The 18,108-nt window shown below is 42.4% G+C and overlaps 1 protein-coding gene across 13 annotated transcripts in view; it reads right to left on the bottom strand.

Annotated features, from left to right (window-relative positions):
* Positions 1-18,108, bottom strand: part of GRM7 (glutamate metabotropic receptor 7) — an 822,228-nt gene that overhangs the window by 179,498 nt on the left and 624,622 nt on the right. For 2 of the 13 annotated variants that reach the window (XM_070576699.1, XM_070576698.1), the window contains exon 8: positions 13,018-13,058. The exons of the other annotated variants lie outside the window; for them this stretch is intronic. In XM_070576699.1, coding sequence (XP_070432800.1) covers positions 13,050-13,058 — 9 coding nt within the window. In that variant the 3' untranslated portion in view covers positions 13,018-13,049. The remainder of the gene's footprint in view (positions 1-13,017; positions 13,059-18,108) is intronic. 13 annotated transcript variants of the gene reach the window in all.

An 18,108-nucleotide genomic window follows, 5' to 3' on the forward strand; every position in this document is an offset into this window, starting at 1 on the left:
CAGGAAGTCCCTATCCCAATGGATTAGGTCATCATTTTAGAAAATCTCAAAGAGCCCTCTATAAAAAACTTAACACAATTTGTAATTATGCGAATATATGATTTCATTGAAGTCTGTCTCCTAACTGACGTGTAAGCTCCATGAGACCAGAGCTTCGGTCTGCTTCATTGACGGTTGCAAACTTATTATCTGGGAGGGGGCTCGAGAGCATTGTCAGATTGAATAGGTGAACAACAGCATGAAGAAAAGAAAAACCTGACCCCTCCTCTAGAAGTGTCTTTTCCCCAGCCAAAATTTCAGCTTAACAATAATTACACTTGATGAAAGAATCCATAATGACTTACGTGTCTCATCTGTTTTCCAGTCATTTAATACATATCTATAGAATAAAAGTTAACCCCTGAAATGTCCTTGGCATTTTCTTGAGAGGAGAAAGGGAATTAAATATGAAGCACTGAATTGCCAGGTAGAGGGAAAATGAACACAATTAACACACCATGGAGAGGGAGAAAAACAAGTCATGTGCAATCTGTATCCAGGGACAAAAGTTGATTTCAATAGGTCCCTGACTATTCTCTGAACACTCTACTTTTTCCATTGGTCAGCTTAGTTACAGTGCTAATTAGAGCATGAGCTAGGAACTGAGACTTTCCTGGATTTACAGACTGGCTTCATCACCTCCAGACCACATGACCAAAAGCAAGTAGACAATCCAAGTGCCAGCTTCCTAAGCTTATTTGTTATGAAGACTAAATGAAATAACATGTGTCAGGAACTAGCATGGTGCCTGAGACATCGTAGCTCCCTAATAATTATTAGGTTTGGGTTTTTTTTTGAGGAAGATTAGCCCTGAGCTAACATCTGCTGCCAATCCTCCTCTTTTTGCTGAGGAAGACTGGCCCTGAGTTAACATCTGTGCCATCTTCCTCTACTTTATATGCGGGACGCCTACCACAGCATGGCTTGCCAAGCGGTGCCATGTCCACTCCCGGGATCCCAACTGGCAAACCCTGGGCCGCCGAAGCAGAACGTGTGAACTTAACCGCTGTGCACTAGGCCAGCCCCATAATTATTAGTTTTTATTAGAATATTTTATGGTTCCAAAGATCAACTTAATCTATGCAAAGAACTTTAAGACGGCCATTCTTGGTCCTTCTGTCTCTCTTGAGGTCTGATTCTTCCAGCCAAATATCACCAGCAATCAATTCCATAGTGGCATTTTAGACTCTATCATCTAAAACTGAACGTGTCACCTTCCGTCCTTTTCTCTAGACCTCCCTACACACCCTCACATACCAAAGGAGTTGATAACATCAGCACTGGGTGGCCCGCCCGATGGCTGAGTGGTTAAGTTCTCATCCTCTGCTGCAGGTGGCCCAGTGTTTTGTTGGTTTGAATCCTGGGTGAGGACATGGTACCGCTCATCAAGCCGTGCTGAGGCGGGATATCCCACATGCCACAACTAGAAGGACTCACAACTAAGAATATACAGCTATGTACTGGGGGGCTTTGAGGAGAAAAAGGAAAAAAAGAAAATCTTTAAAAAGGAAAATAACATCAGCATTGGGCTCCGGTGGATACGGACACAAATCTTAGCAGAGTGACCTTGGCCAAATCATCTAAGCTCTCTGAAGCTTAATTTTTTAATCTATGCAGTGAAGACAGTAATGACTACCTCCTAGACTTACTGAGATAATCAGTGCATGGGAAGCACATTGCTGGCACATAGTCAAAGCTTAATGAGTTACGTCTACTGAAATTACTATTAGTCACTACAGTGTCATCTCTGACACCCCTCTCCACTTTGCTCCCCTCCAAAAATAACAAAGTTTGTCCCAATCTTCTTCCATAAACCCCTTTTCTCTTTGTCCCCAAAGACATTGATCTATTAAAGTTATCATTCCTGTGTCTTCTTGATAGCTGTCTCTGATTTTAGGTCTTCCCTTTCATTTCTTATCCTTTTACTGTTTTATTTCTCTTCGGCGTGGTTACTATCTGAAATTAAACATCTGGATGTTTGCTTCTTGATCCATCATCTTCCTCCACTTCGGGAGATCACATCCACTTTGTTTCCTTCTGTTCACCCCTATGCTTGGAAGATTCACTCACAGTGGCCAATGTCTTGGAGTTGACAGAGTGCCTTGCTGGCGAGTGTGGCTCTACTTTACTCTGGCTTAAAATCCACTGCCTACTTGACACAGTGCAGATACCTCGTTTTAGCATTGAAGTCACTCCAAAGCAGACTCCAGCCTCATCTACCTCCACACCCCAAATACCCTTCGCTCTTCTAGCTAATGGCCCTGTTTATGCTTCCCCTTAATAGTCTGCAATCCCCTATTTGCATTATTTCCTTTACCCTTGTCCTTTTAGCTGTCGTGCTTTTCCCCTAATTCTTCAACAACTAGCTCAACAGCCCCAAATCTTCCCCAATGCCTCCAAGGCATAAATGCCCTTGCCCTCTGTTGAAATCTCTTAGCATTTTATCTGTACGATTCTCCTACCTCTTCTACTTATCCTTTGAAAACTGGGGCCACTATGTATTTTTTTAAACCCCTCAGAGCCTAAAAGATGGAATGGAACCTGAGCGGATTCTATCCCAAGAAAGAACTCCTGGGATCAGGACGTAAAGGGATAAAATCCTTAGGAGAAAAATGTCTTCTTTTAGTGCCCCTGAACGCCCTTCATTCCTCCTTTTTGTGTGAGCCTCCCAAGGCTGACCTGCTTTAAATATGACAAACTATACAAGCAAGAACAATGCAAGTCCTCAGATGACTGCTACTAAATCTCCTTTTCTAAGCAGCTCAGCCATTCATCGCAGGTTTTCACACTCAGACAACCTGCAAATTGCTTTTCTCCCACTCACCTCGGGTCAGTGGCGCTCTCTGCCAGGTAAGCGAGGAAGAATGCCGATCAGTCAGGTTACGACGAGACAAAAGGGCTTTTGATTTTATTTCTGTTTTTTTTCCCCTCTTTTCCCTCCTTTCCATTTTTTTAAGCTTCTGAATCTCTTGCTTCCCTTTTCTGAACTAAAGGGTAGAAACTGTTTGTATACAGATCATTTAGGATAGTTACCCACATTTCATTCTGATGAATACTAGCCCTGCAATATGGTCTTTGGAATGTAGGAAACCACACTATTCAGTATCGCCATGCAGGGGAGCCATGATGCATATTTGTTGATTGAAGATCCTGAGAAGTTTTGCTATTTAGAAGAGACTGTGCCTTGATTTAAGCCAGTGCTTTCCAATTCAGTGGAGTACAGAACGAATCATTCTTTCCCCTCCTGTAACATCTGTTACCTCAACATCCTGCAGAATATGTATCCCTCCAATAACACTGTGGAAAACAGTGTCATGATGGGTTAACTAATACTCTGATTAGGATTCTAGCACTGCCTTTCAGATCTTGTCCCTGTTAGGGCTAGTGTAACCTGTGGGGTCATGGAAAGTCCCAGAACATGAACTGGGTTGTCAACTCTCAGAAGACTAGCTGGATCATCTTGGTCTTCTGTGGGGCTTGATTTCCTCACCAGCAAAATGGAGTTATAGGAGAATCAAATATGATTGTACATACAAGAGTGTTTTAAAGAAAGTATTTTAATATTTAATTAAAATAAGTATTTTTATTTCTGTCTTCTAATGTTTTCATGATAAGAAGAACAAACTATTGTTTCATGCAGCTTTTAGTTTTCTCTTGCTCACTGCCTCCACGCCTTTGTCTGTGCAGCCCCTGCTGACTGTCACATCGTCTCCCTGACTCAGGTTAGCAAGACTGAGCCAAATGCGTCCTCCTTGTGAACACATGGCCAGTCAAACTAAAAAGCCAACCTGCATATTATGGGGAAGTGGGTTACTGCTCGCTACAAACTGAGCATGCCAATAATATTGTTGTTAAAGCACGTCCTGTCCAACGATGAATTGGACAATCATCTCTTTAAGAGACATCTCCACGTTAATCTGGGGAAACAACGCAAATAGTTGGGATTTCAGGCTCCATTGCCAGCTCAGGGGATATGGGAGTGACGTATTTGGCAAGTGGCCTTTTGATAGCCTTCATACCGCATCTAAGTAAGTAGCCACTTACTGTCACTGAATTCTGTCCCATGTCTAAGGAGGTCTGCAGAAGGCTGTAGAGATGTATGTGCACTGATGTTTATCCCCACATGTATATATAAAAACATTCAGTTAGACTGCTTAAGAAATGGAGTCTACTGTCTCACAAATTTATACGTCCACAGAGCTAAGAGAGAAGCGGCCTCTAAACTAGACAGCACGTGCTAGGGGGGACTGAAAGTTTGTGTCCCCCTCCCAAATTCCTATGTTGAAGCCTAATGCCAATTGTGATGGAATTAGGAGGTGGGGCCTTTGGGAAGGGATTCGGTCATAAGAGTGGAGCCCTCGTGAATGGGGTTAACGCCCTTATACAGGGATCCCCGAGAGTTCCCTTACCAGTTAGGACACAGTGAGAAAATGGCCCTCTGTGAACCAGGCTGCAGGCCTCACCAGACGCCCAATCTGTCAGCTCCTTGACTTCGGACTTAGGCGCCTCCAGAACTGTGAGAAATCAGTTTCTGTTGTTGTGGGCCACCCGGTCTCTGGTATTTGGTTCTAACAGCCTGAATGGACTGAGACAGCATACTTGCTTATTTTTATATCGAGAAGCTGGGTTATCTAAGGAAAGTGAGACAAATGAAGTGTTTCTTTGATTCAGCTTATCTTTTCAGGACTGCTGGAAGACTCAACGGGTATGAAAGTACTTTTTCATCACGAGAAGTGCGCACATGAAAATAGAGACTATGCTGTCCAGGAAGAATCTTTCCTGCCAAGATTTTGAAGTAGACGCAGGTGGTCCCTATACCATCCTCCTGACATCCTCTTGTATTTCTCTTGTCTCATAATTCAAAGGCCATTTACTGAGCAGTTCCTGTGTTCCATGCACTACATTAAGCAACGACAATAAGATGGGAGAAACCACAATTTCCTCTCCCTCTATGGGATTTTGGTGTCATGGTAGAAATTTGCATGTAAATCTCACTAAAATCCAATATAATTCAAAATACAGTTGTGGCCCATTGGTCCTTAAGCTGCCTTTGCTAGGATATTGGAGCAGAGACTCTGAAGATAAATATAAGTTCTTTAGTGGGGCAGGTGGGGAAAAAGCAGTCACGAAGAGCGAGCAGTTTGAGAAAACATAAGAAAGCATGAAAGCACTGCCTTCAGGGATGGTGATGAAGATGAGGGGATGTAAGCAGTTTAAGTCAAGCGCAAGCAAGGAAGAAAGAGGATAATGTTAGAGACACAGTGAGGCACCGGACCATGGAAATTCAGTTGGCTCACTTTGGTTCAACAACTATTTCCAGGCCACTCAGTATGCACCAAGTGATGTTCATTAGGAGACAACTGCTAAACAAGTTGGATATGACTTCCAACCTCAAGGAGCTTAGAGTTGGCGAGGCAGCCAAAGCAACAACAATACAACAAATGAATAAAGTACATATTGTAAGAAGTATTAAGTAGGAAATAAATAATGTGTGAATGCAAAATAACATGGGGGCAACTCTTTTAAATAGAAGGCAAGAGAGGCTGAAGAGGTGATTTTTAAGCTGTGATCTGAAAAGTGAGGACATAGCATGGGAAGTAACAGGGCAGGTGCAAAGGCCCTGAGGCAGGGAAGATTTGGCAGGGAAGTCTTAGAACAGTGCTTCTCAAACTTGAATGTGCAAACAAATCCCCCGGGGAATCTTGTGAAAAGATAGATTCTGATTCAGTCAGCTTTGGGGGAGCTTGAGAGTCTTCATTTTTAACAAGCTCCCAGGGGATGGTGCAGGTCTGGAGATCACACTTTAACAGCAAAGTGTTAGAGGAAGAAAAGTCAGAGAGTGTGTCCAGAGTTTAGTGGTGAGGGTAACACCACTCTACATGACAGTGAAGAGGAAGAACGAGCTCACCTCAGGACTGTCACATGGCCCGTTGTGAAGGATATGGTTAGAAGCAGGTTTTCAATTCATTCTCTTCCTTTATGGGGTGCGGGAAGGGGAGGGTGAATGTGGGAGCATCTTCCAGAAACAAAGAAGAACAGTTGCTTGGTCCAATTTCCTTTTACTAGCAACAGACCTCCTGGCAACCAAATGGTATATGCTAGCTTGAGGCTTCTTATCTGTGGAAGTGGAATGTTTTTAGCAGGATACAATTTGTTTGTCTGGGATTGTTATGGTCAACAAACCTGGAGTGTATCAATTTACAGGGTATGATTCCCTGGAAAACATCATGTAAGCTGTCTATCTATCTACGTTTAAAATAATGATGTTTCATGACCAAAACAACTCTCTTTTTTGTATGTAGACACAGACATTGCTCACAGACCTAATTTATTACCCTGGGCCAAAGTGTGACCTGAGGCAGGCAGGCCCCGGGGAGTGGTATTGATACTTCCAGACCGTTCCCTGCTTTGTCTGTGTCTCACAATTATTTGTAACTCTGGAAACAGGAGTAAAGTTTGCCACTGGGTGTTATGGCCTAAATAGTGTCCTCCCCAAATTCATATATTGAAGGCCTGACCCATCAATGTGACTATATTTGGTGATAGGGCCTTAAAGGAGATTTTTAAGATTAAATGAGCTCATAAGGGCAAGGCCCTAATCCGATAGGACAGGTGTCCTTATGAGAGTGAGGAGTCACCAGGAGTGTGCACACACAGAGGAGAGGCCACGTGAGGACACAGCAAGAAGGCAGCCATCTACAAGCCAGGAGGTGAGGCCTCACCAGAAACCAACCCTGATGGCATCTTGATGTTAGACTGCCAGCCTCCATAGCTGTGAGGAAATAAATGTCTATTGTTGATGCTACCCCATCTGTGGTGTTCCGTTAGTCAGCCTGGGCTAACTAAAACATTGGATCAGGTCACCAACTTGTGCAAATCAGATTTGACAATGTAATCCTTTGTGTTCACTCACCTTTGCAGAGGAGAGCGAACTAATCCAGTGGAGTGGCTGATGGCTTAAAGTTGGGTCCTCTGGCCAGGATACGCTGGGAGCTTTTGAAATATATTTAATTTGAGGGCCCACCCAGAGGGGCTCTGGTTTAATTGGCCAGAGATGGGGCCCAGACATCAGTATATTGTAAAAACTCCCCATATGATTCTTACGTGCAGCCAGAGGTTTGGAACAGTTTGTTAAATTATGTTTTGAAAGATGCTTCTGGGGACCGTGGAAGCCGGGATAGTGTGTAAGACGTCTGTGAACAAATGCTGGGCACAAACTTTGGGTTTTGTCCTTCTCCAGCCCTGAGAGGTGACAAATAAGAAGCAAAGGCCCCTTTTCCTTCAAACCTGAAAGTGCTCCCCCATCGGAGCTTCTGACTTGATCTCGGATGAGAAATCAAGCAGCTCTGTAAGGGCCCCACAGCTAAACCATGGCCTGAGCCCCAGGCCCCGCAGCAATTGCCCATTTTAATGAAAAAAGTAACCGTTCGCATATATGCTTTATCGAAACGCACTCTCCAGCCTTTCTTGCCAACCTGCACATTTCTATAATAAGCCATTTGTTCAGAGCTCAATTATTTCATGATGTTTGATTAAACAAAATCAGCACCAAAATCATTCTATTACGGTTAACTGACATCCTCTCCCAGGAAAATTAACCAGTTTTCTGGGCACGCTTTTAATAACAAGCTTCCCAGCTTGCAATGGCCATAGTTGAACACAATTCTTGAGGACTGCTCTGAAGATAGAATACAACCTTACAGATTGCTTTTGCAAAACAGTTACCATGTCAACAGATCAAATAATTATTCAGCCTTGTAGACAGTACTACAATATTCATAAGACTTAGCAGCTAGGATTCAACTATTAAAGCCTTGTAATTAGTTTCTTAATCCAGGGCTTGAAAATGATAATAGTTTAATGCCAGGACTGTGTCAATAACATTTAGGCAACACAATCCAGAGAAAAATATCAACCCCTAATTTTCTTATTACATATAAGAGATGAAAATGAAATTAGCTTAGGCCTGGGTCACAAAAATAAGCCTTTCCTAGCATAATAACGCATATTTACTATTATTACTATTATCGTTATTATTATTTTGTTCTCTTCCCTCTCACAGGGATAATTGTGCAGGAATTGTGGAATTCTCTGAAGGCCCAGAAGCACTACATCAATGCTGGGGGTCTTTCGTTTTTTTTCCTTCTTGAATACCAGGTCAGTATTTTTACTAACAAAACCTCTTCAGACCTAAAACTTAGCCACAAAATGCTTTATTTAGCTACAACCAATAAAAAAAGGCTTTTCCTCTTCAATAGGAGAATTATTATCATTGAGCAGCCACTCTGTGCCAGGTATTAAGACATACTGTCACTAATCCTTGTTAAAAACCGCACAAGGTAAGAATTAGTGCGTGCTCTTCGTGAACGAGGGAACTCAGGCTCAGGTATTAAGTGTTTGAGTCTATAATCTTTCTATTTACATCTTGGGGCTTTCAGGCCACAAAAACAACGGACTTCAAAGTATCTTCTGAAAATTCAAGAAGTGCATAATCACATCCCATGAAAAGTTAGCTTTGTTTTGATTCTTGCCGATAACTTCCGTGGAGGCAAATGCCATTACCAGTTTCTAAAGCATGTTTTAATGGATTTGTGAAAACATCTTCACTAACTGCGTAGCTTATATTAATTGTCACGTGTCTGTGTGTGTGTTTGTGTGTTTTCCAGAAGAGACAAGATGAAAAAAAAAAAAAAGCTCCAAGGGGTTCAAAACGTCAATCATTAAATTTTTATCCTGTTTATTTCTACAGATTGGTCCCCTCCTCCTCCAACTCTATGACCCTCTGAGGTTATGCTCAGATATAAAAAAGAGCTGTTTTATTTGGAAATGACAGACTTAAGGGAACAAAAAGGAGCTTTGCCTATGTATGCCCTTGTTCAGTTTTTTTTTTTTTTTTTTTTTTGCTAGGAAAGATTCACTGAGCTAACATCTGTTGTCAATCTTCCTCTTTTTTTACCCCCCAAAGCCCCAGTACATAGTTGTGTATTCTAGTTGTAAGTCCTTCTAGTTCTTCTGTGTGAGCTGCTGCCACAGTGCGGCTACTGACAGATGAGTGGTGTGGTTCCATGCCTGGGAACCCAATCTGGGTCACCAAAGTGGAGCATGCTGAACTTTAACCAGTAGGCCATCAGGACTGGCTCAGAATTCTTTTTTATAATTCTAACTGTAAATTATTTTAAGATTGTTAATGAACGTAAGTCTTTTACTATTACCAAGTACATTTAATTTGATTTTCAGTTACTGTTTCATGGGCAAACTTAGGTTTCTAAAGACATCAAAGAGTTCCAGTAGCTGTAATATGTCTTTACACACCCTCTTGCTTCACCCTCTCTCCTTTTCCTCCAACTCCATTTGATGACTCTATCATCCCATAGAGGCCAGGCCACATCTGTCCCTCTGCGTATCCTTGACGCTGGCCAAAGTGAATCTCTTTCTCTGACTCAGTTCAGAGTTTCTCATCTCCAGAAGGCACAGAGCAATCTCAAAGCTCATCCTCTATAGGCCCAGGGCATCTCATTTAAACCTCCACTGTGGAATTATAACCAGTATCTCCCCAAAAGAAATTTCCTGAGGGCTGGAGTCCCATGCTGTCCCTCACAAAACCAACATAAAGTGGGTACAGAGAAAATATTTTGTGTTGAAAAGCTTCCAGTTGATTTGGTTTTGATAGAAACTGAGACCAAACACATATTTTGCTAATCATTAGTTGTGTGTTCTCAGGCCAGTCACTAAATCTTTCAGAACCTTTTGCCAATTCGATCAGTGTGGACATGTGTGCCTTAGAAGGTTACTAGAAAAATGAACCAAGATAAATTGAAAGTACCGAATACATAGGAGGTGATGAATACATGGTAATTTATTTTCCTTTTCTTTCTTCCTTATTACATTTTTTAAATGACAAATATTGCCATTCTAACTATAATTTTAAATTAATATTAATTACAAAATATAACCTCAAACTTCGAAACTACTTCATCATCTTTGTCCTAAGATCCGGCACTGTCTTTGGGAATGGCATGACTATCCGCAGTTTAGGAAATCAGAATCCTTGGAGAGTCTCTCTCAACACTTCCTCCTTCCTTCTCATCTTCTGTAATCCATCACCAAGTCCCGTCCATTTTAACTTCGAAGAGCCTATCATGCAGGTGGTACATAGTCACCTACATTTCTCATTCTTTACTTTTATCCCGCAGAGATTGAGCTCTCTTCATTTCTCATGAAACCCTAGAGCCTTAGAAGAACCTTCACTCTGGTCAACACACATCCGCTCATCTCCACCCTCCAGATACAGTGATCTTCTCAGAAGTCAAATCTATTCTAGTCATATCATCCCTACTCTTCTCTGCTTAAAACCCTTAAATGGGTTTTCATTGCTCTGAAGTGAAAGACCATAACTCTCACTGTTGCCTTCAAGACCTGCTCTTTGGCCTCATCCCACGTCACGATCCCCTTAGCCTTCTTCAAAGGCTGACGCTTATCTGAGACCTTCGAGCAAATTCTGCTCCCTCTGATGGATTGCTTTTCTTCCCCTTGCCCAGGCTAGCTCCTGTTCCATCCTTCAGTCCTCAGCTCCCAGGTCACTTCTTCAAGGAAGCCATTCCTAATCTCCCATTTCAGTGAAATGAGACTGATAGCACAGTGGACTGAGAGCAACAGTCATTATCACAGATGCAGTTTGATATTGTATGCGAGAGAGCATTTGGTTATCATCTGTTCCCTCTACCAGTGGCAAGTTCAGTGAGCGCAGAGACAGTGTTCACCATTGCGTCCTTATCAGCTTGAACAATGGCTGGCATAAAATAGACAATCCATGAAGATCAGTCAAACGAATACCAAAACCATAACTAATTACAGTAGCATCGACTCGGTGCTCACTATACGCCAGGCACTCTGTTAGGCACTTCCCATGAAGTATTGCAACAGGTGTTTGTAACAAATATTATGCCTCTTGAACCCTACTTACTAGAGGCGAAAATAATTCAAACATAGAGTTTAATCTACGTTAATCATCTAAAATGCTGATTTTCCTTCACACTTTTCACTTAGAAATTAATTTTTTTTAAGTTTAACAATGCCCTGGCCCATCATGCAAAGTGTGTCTTTTAAGTAGGTGGGTAGGGTGGGCTTCTGACTCCATAGTAGGACAGCTACACAGCGTAGGGATGGGAAAAGCACAGAAGGGAAAAGTTAGCAGACTAACGCCTTTAGGGGCTGCTACTTGCTCCACTGCGACGAGTAATGGTTCTGCTCCCTAACTGTAAGTGTCTGCCTTGAATATAAGTGCCTGTAAGTGAAAATATCTGCCAATTCAAGATTCCTACTGCCAAATGCGAGATCTGGAATCCAGGCAGTCATAATAATGTTTTAATCTTCCATTAAAAGCTATCTAGAGTGTTAAGACTAAAAGGAACTCCGGAGAAAAGCTAGTTGAACACATCAATTGATAAGAGACAAAGGCAACACGGCTATTCGCAAAATTTGAGTTCAAGTTAAAACCATGCGTCTACTCCGTCAGAGTCCTGGTTAGGAGGCAGGCATGGGGGACCTGATATAACCAGGAAGGTAAGAAAGTGCCGGCTACTCCAACGCCGGTGAGCAAAGGTCCGGGTGAAATGACACACTGAGGCGGGCGTGGAGGGTGTGGTAACAAAGAGACCATAGTGTCTTCTGCCACACTGGTTTAAAATTCTAATTCTTTGAGGTCTTGCCTTATCATTACTAATGACAACCATGATAATAACTTAACTGTGCTGATGTACTTAGAATAAATCAGTCAGACCCTGCACTAAAGGTTATTTATGGAATGCATTGGTTATTCCATTTGATTTCTCACAACCACTCTATTACCGTCATCCACATTTTATAGCTGAGAAGAGTGAGCATAGAGAGACTGGGTCACTACACCTGAGGCCCCCAGCTGGCAAGTGGCGGAGCCAGCAGGAGACCCAGGCAGTCCGACCCCAGAACCTACATTCCTAACCAAAGTCACTTCCTGAGTGGTGCTGTCCCTAACCATCCTGTTGTTCACCACCGTCTCCCTTGTGGCAGAAGACAACTAAACAACTAAAGGCTCTTCTAGGCACCCAGCTGACCACCTGTCCAAGCCTCCCTCGTATTTACCCTACAAGCAGAAGTTGTGTGCACCGCTGGCAAACTGCCCATAAAATCTTCCCCTCCACTGTCCTGCCTTTTCGCTGCCTGCTGAATACAAAGAAGGGAAGAGGCCCTAAAAATGGCAGTACTGACTGATGGAAAGAGTCTAGGCCCTTGAAAGACAGAATGGAGCCCAAGACACCCTCCCATCCCCACACCAACCCCAGTCCCCACTGTCCAGCCACACCTCACTGTGACATAAGAGAGAAATAAACTTTTATTATGCTAGGCTGCTGAGGTTTGGGAGTGGGTTATTTAGCCCGATTAATTAGCCCAATTAATAGCACTGTGATTTATTTGTATGTTACTCATTTATTGCTGTCTTCTTTGCTCGATTGTAAGCTCCCTAAGGATAGTGACCAAGTCTATTTCATTCACCGCCATAGCTAGTGCGTAGCAAAAGCCCGTCCTGCAGCAAACACATGGTAATATTTTTCAAAAGAATATTGGGGAGTGAATGCAACTAAGTGATCAGGGATGCCTGGCCACAAAGTGCTTCCTCCCCCATTAAGACATGATTTTGTTGAATGAAATTTAGTTCAAGAACCAGGAAGACCAATATCTATCAGCTATTCTTCAATGAAAGCTTTAGGTTCAAAGATTATATATATTCTTCCCCAAGAGAAGCACTAGTATAGAATTAGAACACAGGACCAAAGTCTGTCCCTGGATATGGCAAGACTCTACCTTGCGCGGTTCACAGTAGCTTTGGGTGGAAGGTAAGGTCCTAGAAAGCTGCACTGAAGTATGAAGCCCTTGTCCCCACCCCGTGGGGTCACCCTCCTTTAGCCAAGTTCTGGAAAATAGCTTGAGAAGTTAATTTACCTTAGAAGCGGGTCTGTGGTCCCTTCTTGTTTTCATAGTCTCTGCAAAATATGATAAATGTATGAAAAGAAATCACCTCCTGCCTGAGAGCCTTCCATGGGCCACACACTGTGCTAATGTCATTCACCTTAAGCCCACATCAATCCTCTGAGGGAGGCAATAAAATAATCAAAAGAAGAGGGGGACCTGCTCCGTGGCTGAGTGGGTAAGTTCGTGTGCTCTGCTTTGGCAGCCCGGGGTTTGCCAGTTTGGATCCTGAGCACAGACGTACACACTGCTCACACTGCTCATCAAGCCATGCTACGGTGGCATCCCACATAGGAGAACTGGAATGACTTACAACTAGGATGTACAATTATGTACTGGGGCTTTGGGGAGAAAAAAAGAAGAGCAAGATTGGACACAGATGTTAGTTCAGGGCCAATCTTCCTCACCAAAAAATGAATTAAAAATAAAAAGAAGAAGAAGAAAGATATTAATTCTAGAGGCCAGCCTGGTGGCGTGGTGGTTGGGCTCATGTGCTCTGCTTCAGTGGCCCAGGGTTCACAGGTTTGGATCCTGGACATGGACCTACACACCACTCATAAGACCATGTTGTGGTGGTGTCCCACATACAAAATATGGGACGATTGCCACAGATGTTAGCTCAGTGACAATCCTCAAGCAAAAAAAGAGGAAGATGGGCAACAGATGTTAGGTCAGAGCCAATCTTCTTCACCAAAAAAACAAAGCAAAACTAAACTAATTCTAGCTCCCACTTACTGTGTAACTATTATAGACTAGGCATAGGCATTGTCATATGTGCTTTACACATAATTACATTTAATGATTACAAAAAATCTATCAAGTCAATGTCAAGAAGTGTAAAGCTTCTGGGATCTAACTCCACTTATATTCTAAGGAGTTAGCCTACCACGGCCTCATGGATGCTGGCAGGAGATGTGCAACCCCTGGCTCAGAGAAAAAGGACAGTTTACTACTCACATTTAATAGCAATAGCCAGAGTGACACCACTTGTGCTGATTTCCCAAGCCTCACTTAGCATAGGCAGATGTGGGAATTCCCACAGGGCCAGATGCATCCTGTACATGCTGTGGACCGCATTACAAGTGAAGCAGCTTGAGTAAAGGGAACCCCAGTATCTCATAGGGCCTGCATCCAAACCTATCCAAGCTTTGACATGGACAGAGACGTTATTTTTATCATCCTGGAGAGAAAGTAAATCTGTCCTCCGCTTTATAAGGAGAAACTTATCTCTATTCTCCACAGCGTCCACTATATAAATATCCTTGAAAAAATTATTCTGAAGCAAAATATTCTGGAACAAAAGCTGAATTCAGTTGTTCTCAAAACATGCAGAAATATGAGAGATTCATGAATTGTTTCCCATTTTACAAATGCGATAACAGATCCAGAGTCATTAAGTAATTTACCCAGTTAACTAACCGTAGCTAGGAAGAAGATGAGCAGGGATTCTAATCCTGATCTAACTAACTCTAAAAGCCACTTTCTTAGCCACTAGGCAACACTGCTTCCGCATTTTCTTGAGCAGGGGCCCAGGGCTTAGAGGAGTTAAGGATGAAGTTGATTAGGCTGAAGGAGGTTGTAAGTGAGGGAGCTAGGATTTGAGTCGGTACCACCCAACTCCAGACCTGGTGGTCTCACCAGCATACCACAGGTATCGACCAAGCACCAGAGTGCAGGAGTTTGCTGAGAGACCCAGATCATTCCTGGCAAAGTAAAGGAAGCAAAGAAAAGAGTGGAGAGAGAGAAAGCAGTTTGCTCAGGCAAGATGGGGAGGCCCCATCATGGTGAAAGCAGTGAGAGAGAGAGAGAGAGAGCGAGAGAAAGAGAGAGAGGAGGCAAGAAGGAGGGACCAGACCTGAGTTTGGAGGTTGGTTTTTACCTTGTAGTCTTTGGCTCTGGGCAGTAATTTGATTCAAATGGAGGTTTGGGTGTTGTGTTTGGTGGACAAACATTTCAGGGATGGACCTGCCTCTCATTTTCCCATTAGCTCACTTGTTTGCATCACATCACATCACATTATGATTGCCCCCGGCTACTTGAGAGCTTAGTAATGACTGGATGGCAACAAGAAGTAGCTCTCACCAGTTGTGGGCTTTCTTTTTGTTTTTTTTTTCCTTTTGTGGAAGATTAGCCATGAGCTAACATCTACTGCCAATCCTCTTCTTTTTGCTGAAGAAGATTGGCACAGATGTTAGCTCAGGGCCAATCTTCCTCTACTTTATATGTGGGATGCCTGCCACGGTGTGGTTTGATAAGCAGTAGGTAGGTCCACACCTGGGATCCAAACTAGTGAATCCTGGGCTGCCGAAGTGGAGCACACGAACTTAACCGCTGTGCCACTGGGCTGGCCCCTAGTCATGGTTCCATCCTAGGAGGCTTCTGAGATGATGTTTGCAGGCTTTAAAATGAAATGAAACAACCTCCACATAGGAAAATGAGCAAAGGATATAAACAGACAGCTCATTAAAAAAAAAAAAGGAAAGAAATGGGAATGACTTCTAAACACATGATAAAAGCTCAGTGTCACTCAGGGGAAGTGAAATACAAATTAAATCCCATTGTTCAGCTGTCAGATTAGCAAAATCCAAAACTTTGATCACTCATTCAGTTTGCTGGGCTGCGGGCAAGCAGGCACTCATGTGGCTAACATTATAAAAAGTTACTCATAGCAGCACTGTGAAATAGCAAAAGATTGGACAAACCTGGGGGTCCACTGACTAAATGACTGATTAAATAAATTAGAGCCCATTCATAGAATGGAACACTCTTCAGCTATTATTTTCAAAAAATGGAGGAGCTCTCTATGCATTCATATGGGAAGATAACCAAAATCTATTATTAATGGGGAAAAAAGCCAGTGAGTGTATGATGTATTATTTTGTATAGTATGGGAGAGAGGGATGGTGGTAAAAAACAACAATGAAACATATTTATATTTACTTGGATATGCAAAAAAGAAACAAAGGATGTATAAAAAGAGCAGTTGTGATACTGGTGGTGTGGGGTATTAGACAGATGGCAGATATGTTCACTTCAGAATTTTCAATACCTTCTGGTTGTTTGGCCCATTTGAAGACATTTCCTTTAGAAATTAAATTTAAAAATGCGAACACTAAAAATTTATGATCAAGAATTCTCTCTTCTGCAAGATCAAGTCTCAGGATTGGGAAAGTCGGTCTTCTTGGATTTCCCCATGCAATTTCAAAATCCTGGCATCATTGTCGCTCGCAAAAACAGAACCGATTTTGCCATTTGAAAGTAGAGCATGGATTTCACAGTTAGTTGTTGGCTTTCTTTTCCCAGAGTCTTGCCTTTTTTGAATAAGAAACTGAGAGAAGTTTTTTCTCCCCACTTGGCATTCTGAGCAACTTTTGGGAAACTCTTCTTCCAAGTTCTCACTCATAGCTGTCCTTCCTAATAATAATAATTATGGTGCTTCAACTGCACCCATTGTGTCCTTCTCTCCCCATACAGCAGCCCTACCCTGCAGGTGTGCTGTAAGTGTTTACAGCCAGCACTCTGAGGGAAATAAAAGCCTTGATTTGTAGTATTTGATGATTTCCATGCTATAAATACTCACCATAGCGGATATCAAGTTGCCAAGGTGATGGATGAGGTGGCATAGCATACAATTACATAGTATTTTCACTACGCAGATGCAATAGATGTAAATAACCTCAAGTACAGAGATAATAGTAAAATATAGTCAAATAATTAGGAAGTTGAGCTCTGAGTATTTATTGCTTTTGATTTTAATTTAATTTACTTAATTGTAAGCTTATGTCATTGAATTTTAATAATGGTTCTTTAAAAACTAACTTGAAAATCCCCTAAAAATGTATGAGCTCTCATGAGGTGGCATGAGATGGTAAGGGTGAGGTCCAGCATGCCACTGCCATACCCCAAAGCTCTGTCAAAGGATGCGTACATACTCTCTCTCCACTCTGCTCACAAAGCAAACTTTGGAGAAACTGAGAAAGACATCCCACAGAAGTTGACTGGATAGTAACAATCGCCTTAATGTGTTGAGCCCTACAAAGTTCCAGACACTGAGACGTGCTTGCAGCCATGATTTCGTTTAAGCTTCACTTTAACTTTACAAAGGTTCAAATATTGGTTTCCATTCCAAAACCAGAAGGGTGAGGTTCGTGGTCCCCAGAAAGGTGACACACTGAGAACTGCAAGCCAAGCCAGATGCCCGCCTGGTCTTGACCTCTGCAGCTTTCCTTCTTTGATGTAGTGTCCAGAGGTGATTTAAATTGAGCTGGAGAAATGAGAGGTAATTCTGAGTGGTCAAGGTTGAGAGAAGAACCAAACAGTTCTCTTAAATTGAGTAACAGATGGCCTTGCTTCCTGCTCTCCCCAGAAAACACATTTTTCCTATTTCTGGAAGTGGTTTTTTGCCTTAGGTTTTCCATTTAAATATAGGCTGGATTTCTCTCAGAATATTTTTCTCAGACATGCACTAGAGTTCTGGCCATGCTGGCTGGAATCATTTAGGATCCAAACTTGACACACATCTTTAATTCTGCTTTATTCACTTGTCCTTGCCACCCTCCCACCACATTCCCCACCCATCCCTCTTTCCCCCACCCAGCTCCACCATTCTGCCTTCCTCAGGCTTCCTTCTGGAATCTACAGTCTGACCTTTCTCTTTTCCAAACTAGCCCTTTGGGAAAGGATCTCCAGTTAGCCACATGACTCACCTTAGTGCAAGTCAATTGTATTTTCAAAAGCCAAAGGAATGACACTTCTTGCAATTTACATGTGGCCAGAGGGGAGTTTATGCCTGTATTTGTTTATTTGTTTTTGTTATTTCATTTGGTTATTTTTTTCTTTGGGTACATGGGGGAGCGGACAGAGCAGGAGGATCATTTCCTAGGCCAGTGTTTGACAAACTTTGCTACACATCAGAACCATCTAGGGGTCTTTAAAAAATACTAATGCCTGACACCATGGACGGACCTTAAGGGCATTATACTAAGTGAAATAAATCAGAGAGAGAAAGACAAATAGTGTATGATCTCACTTATGTGTAGAATCTGAAAAAAACACAAAAAAACC

Source organism: Equus przewalskii, chromosome 15, assembly GCF_037783145.1.
Source record: "Equus przewalskii isolate Varuska chromosome 15, EquPr2, whole genome shotgun sequence".
In the NCBI taxonomy this organism is placed as follows: Eukaryota; Metazoa; Chordata; class Mammalia; order Perissodactyla; family Equidae; genus Equus; species Equus przewalskii.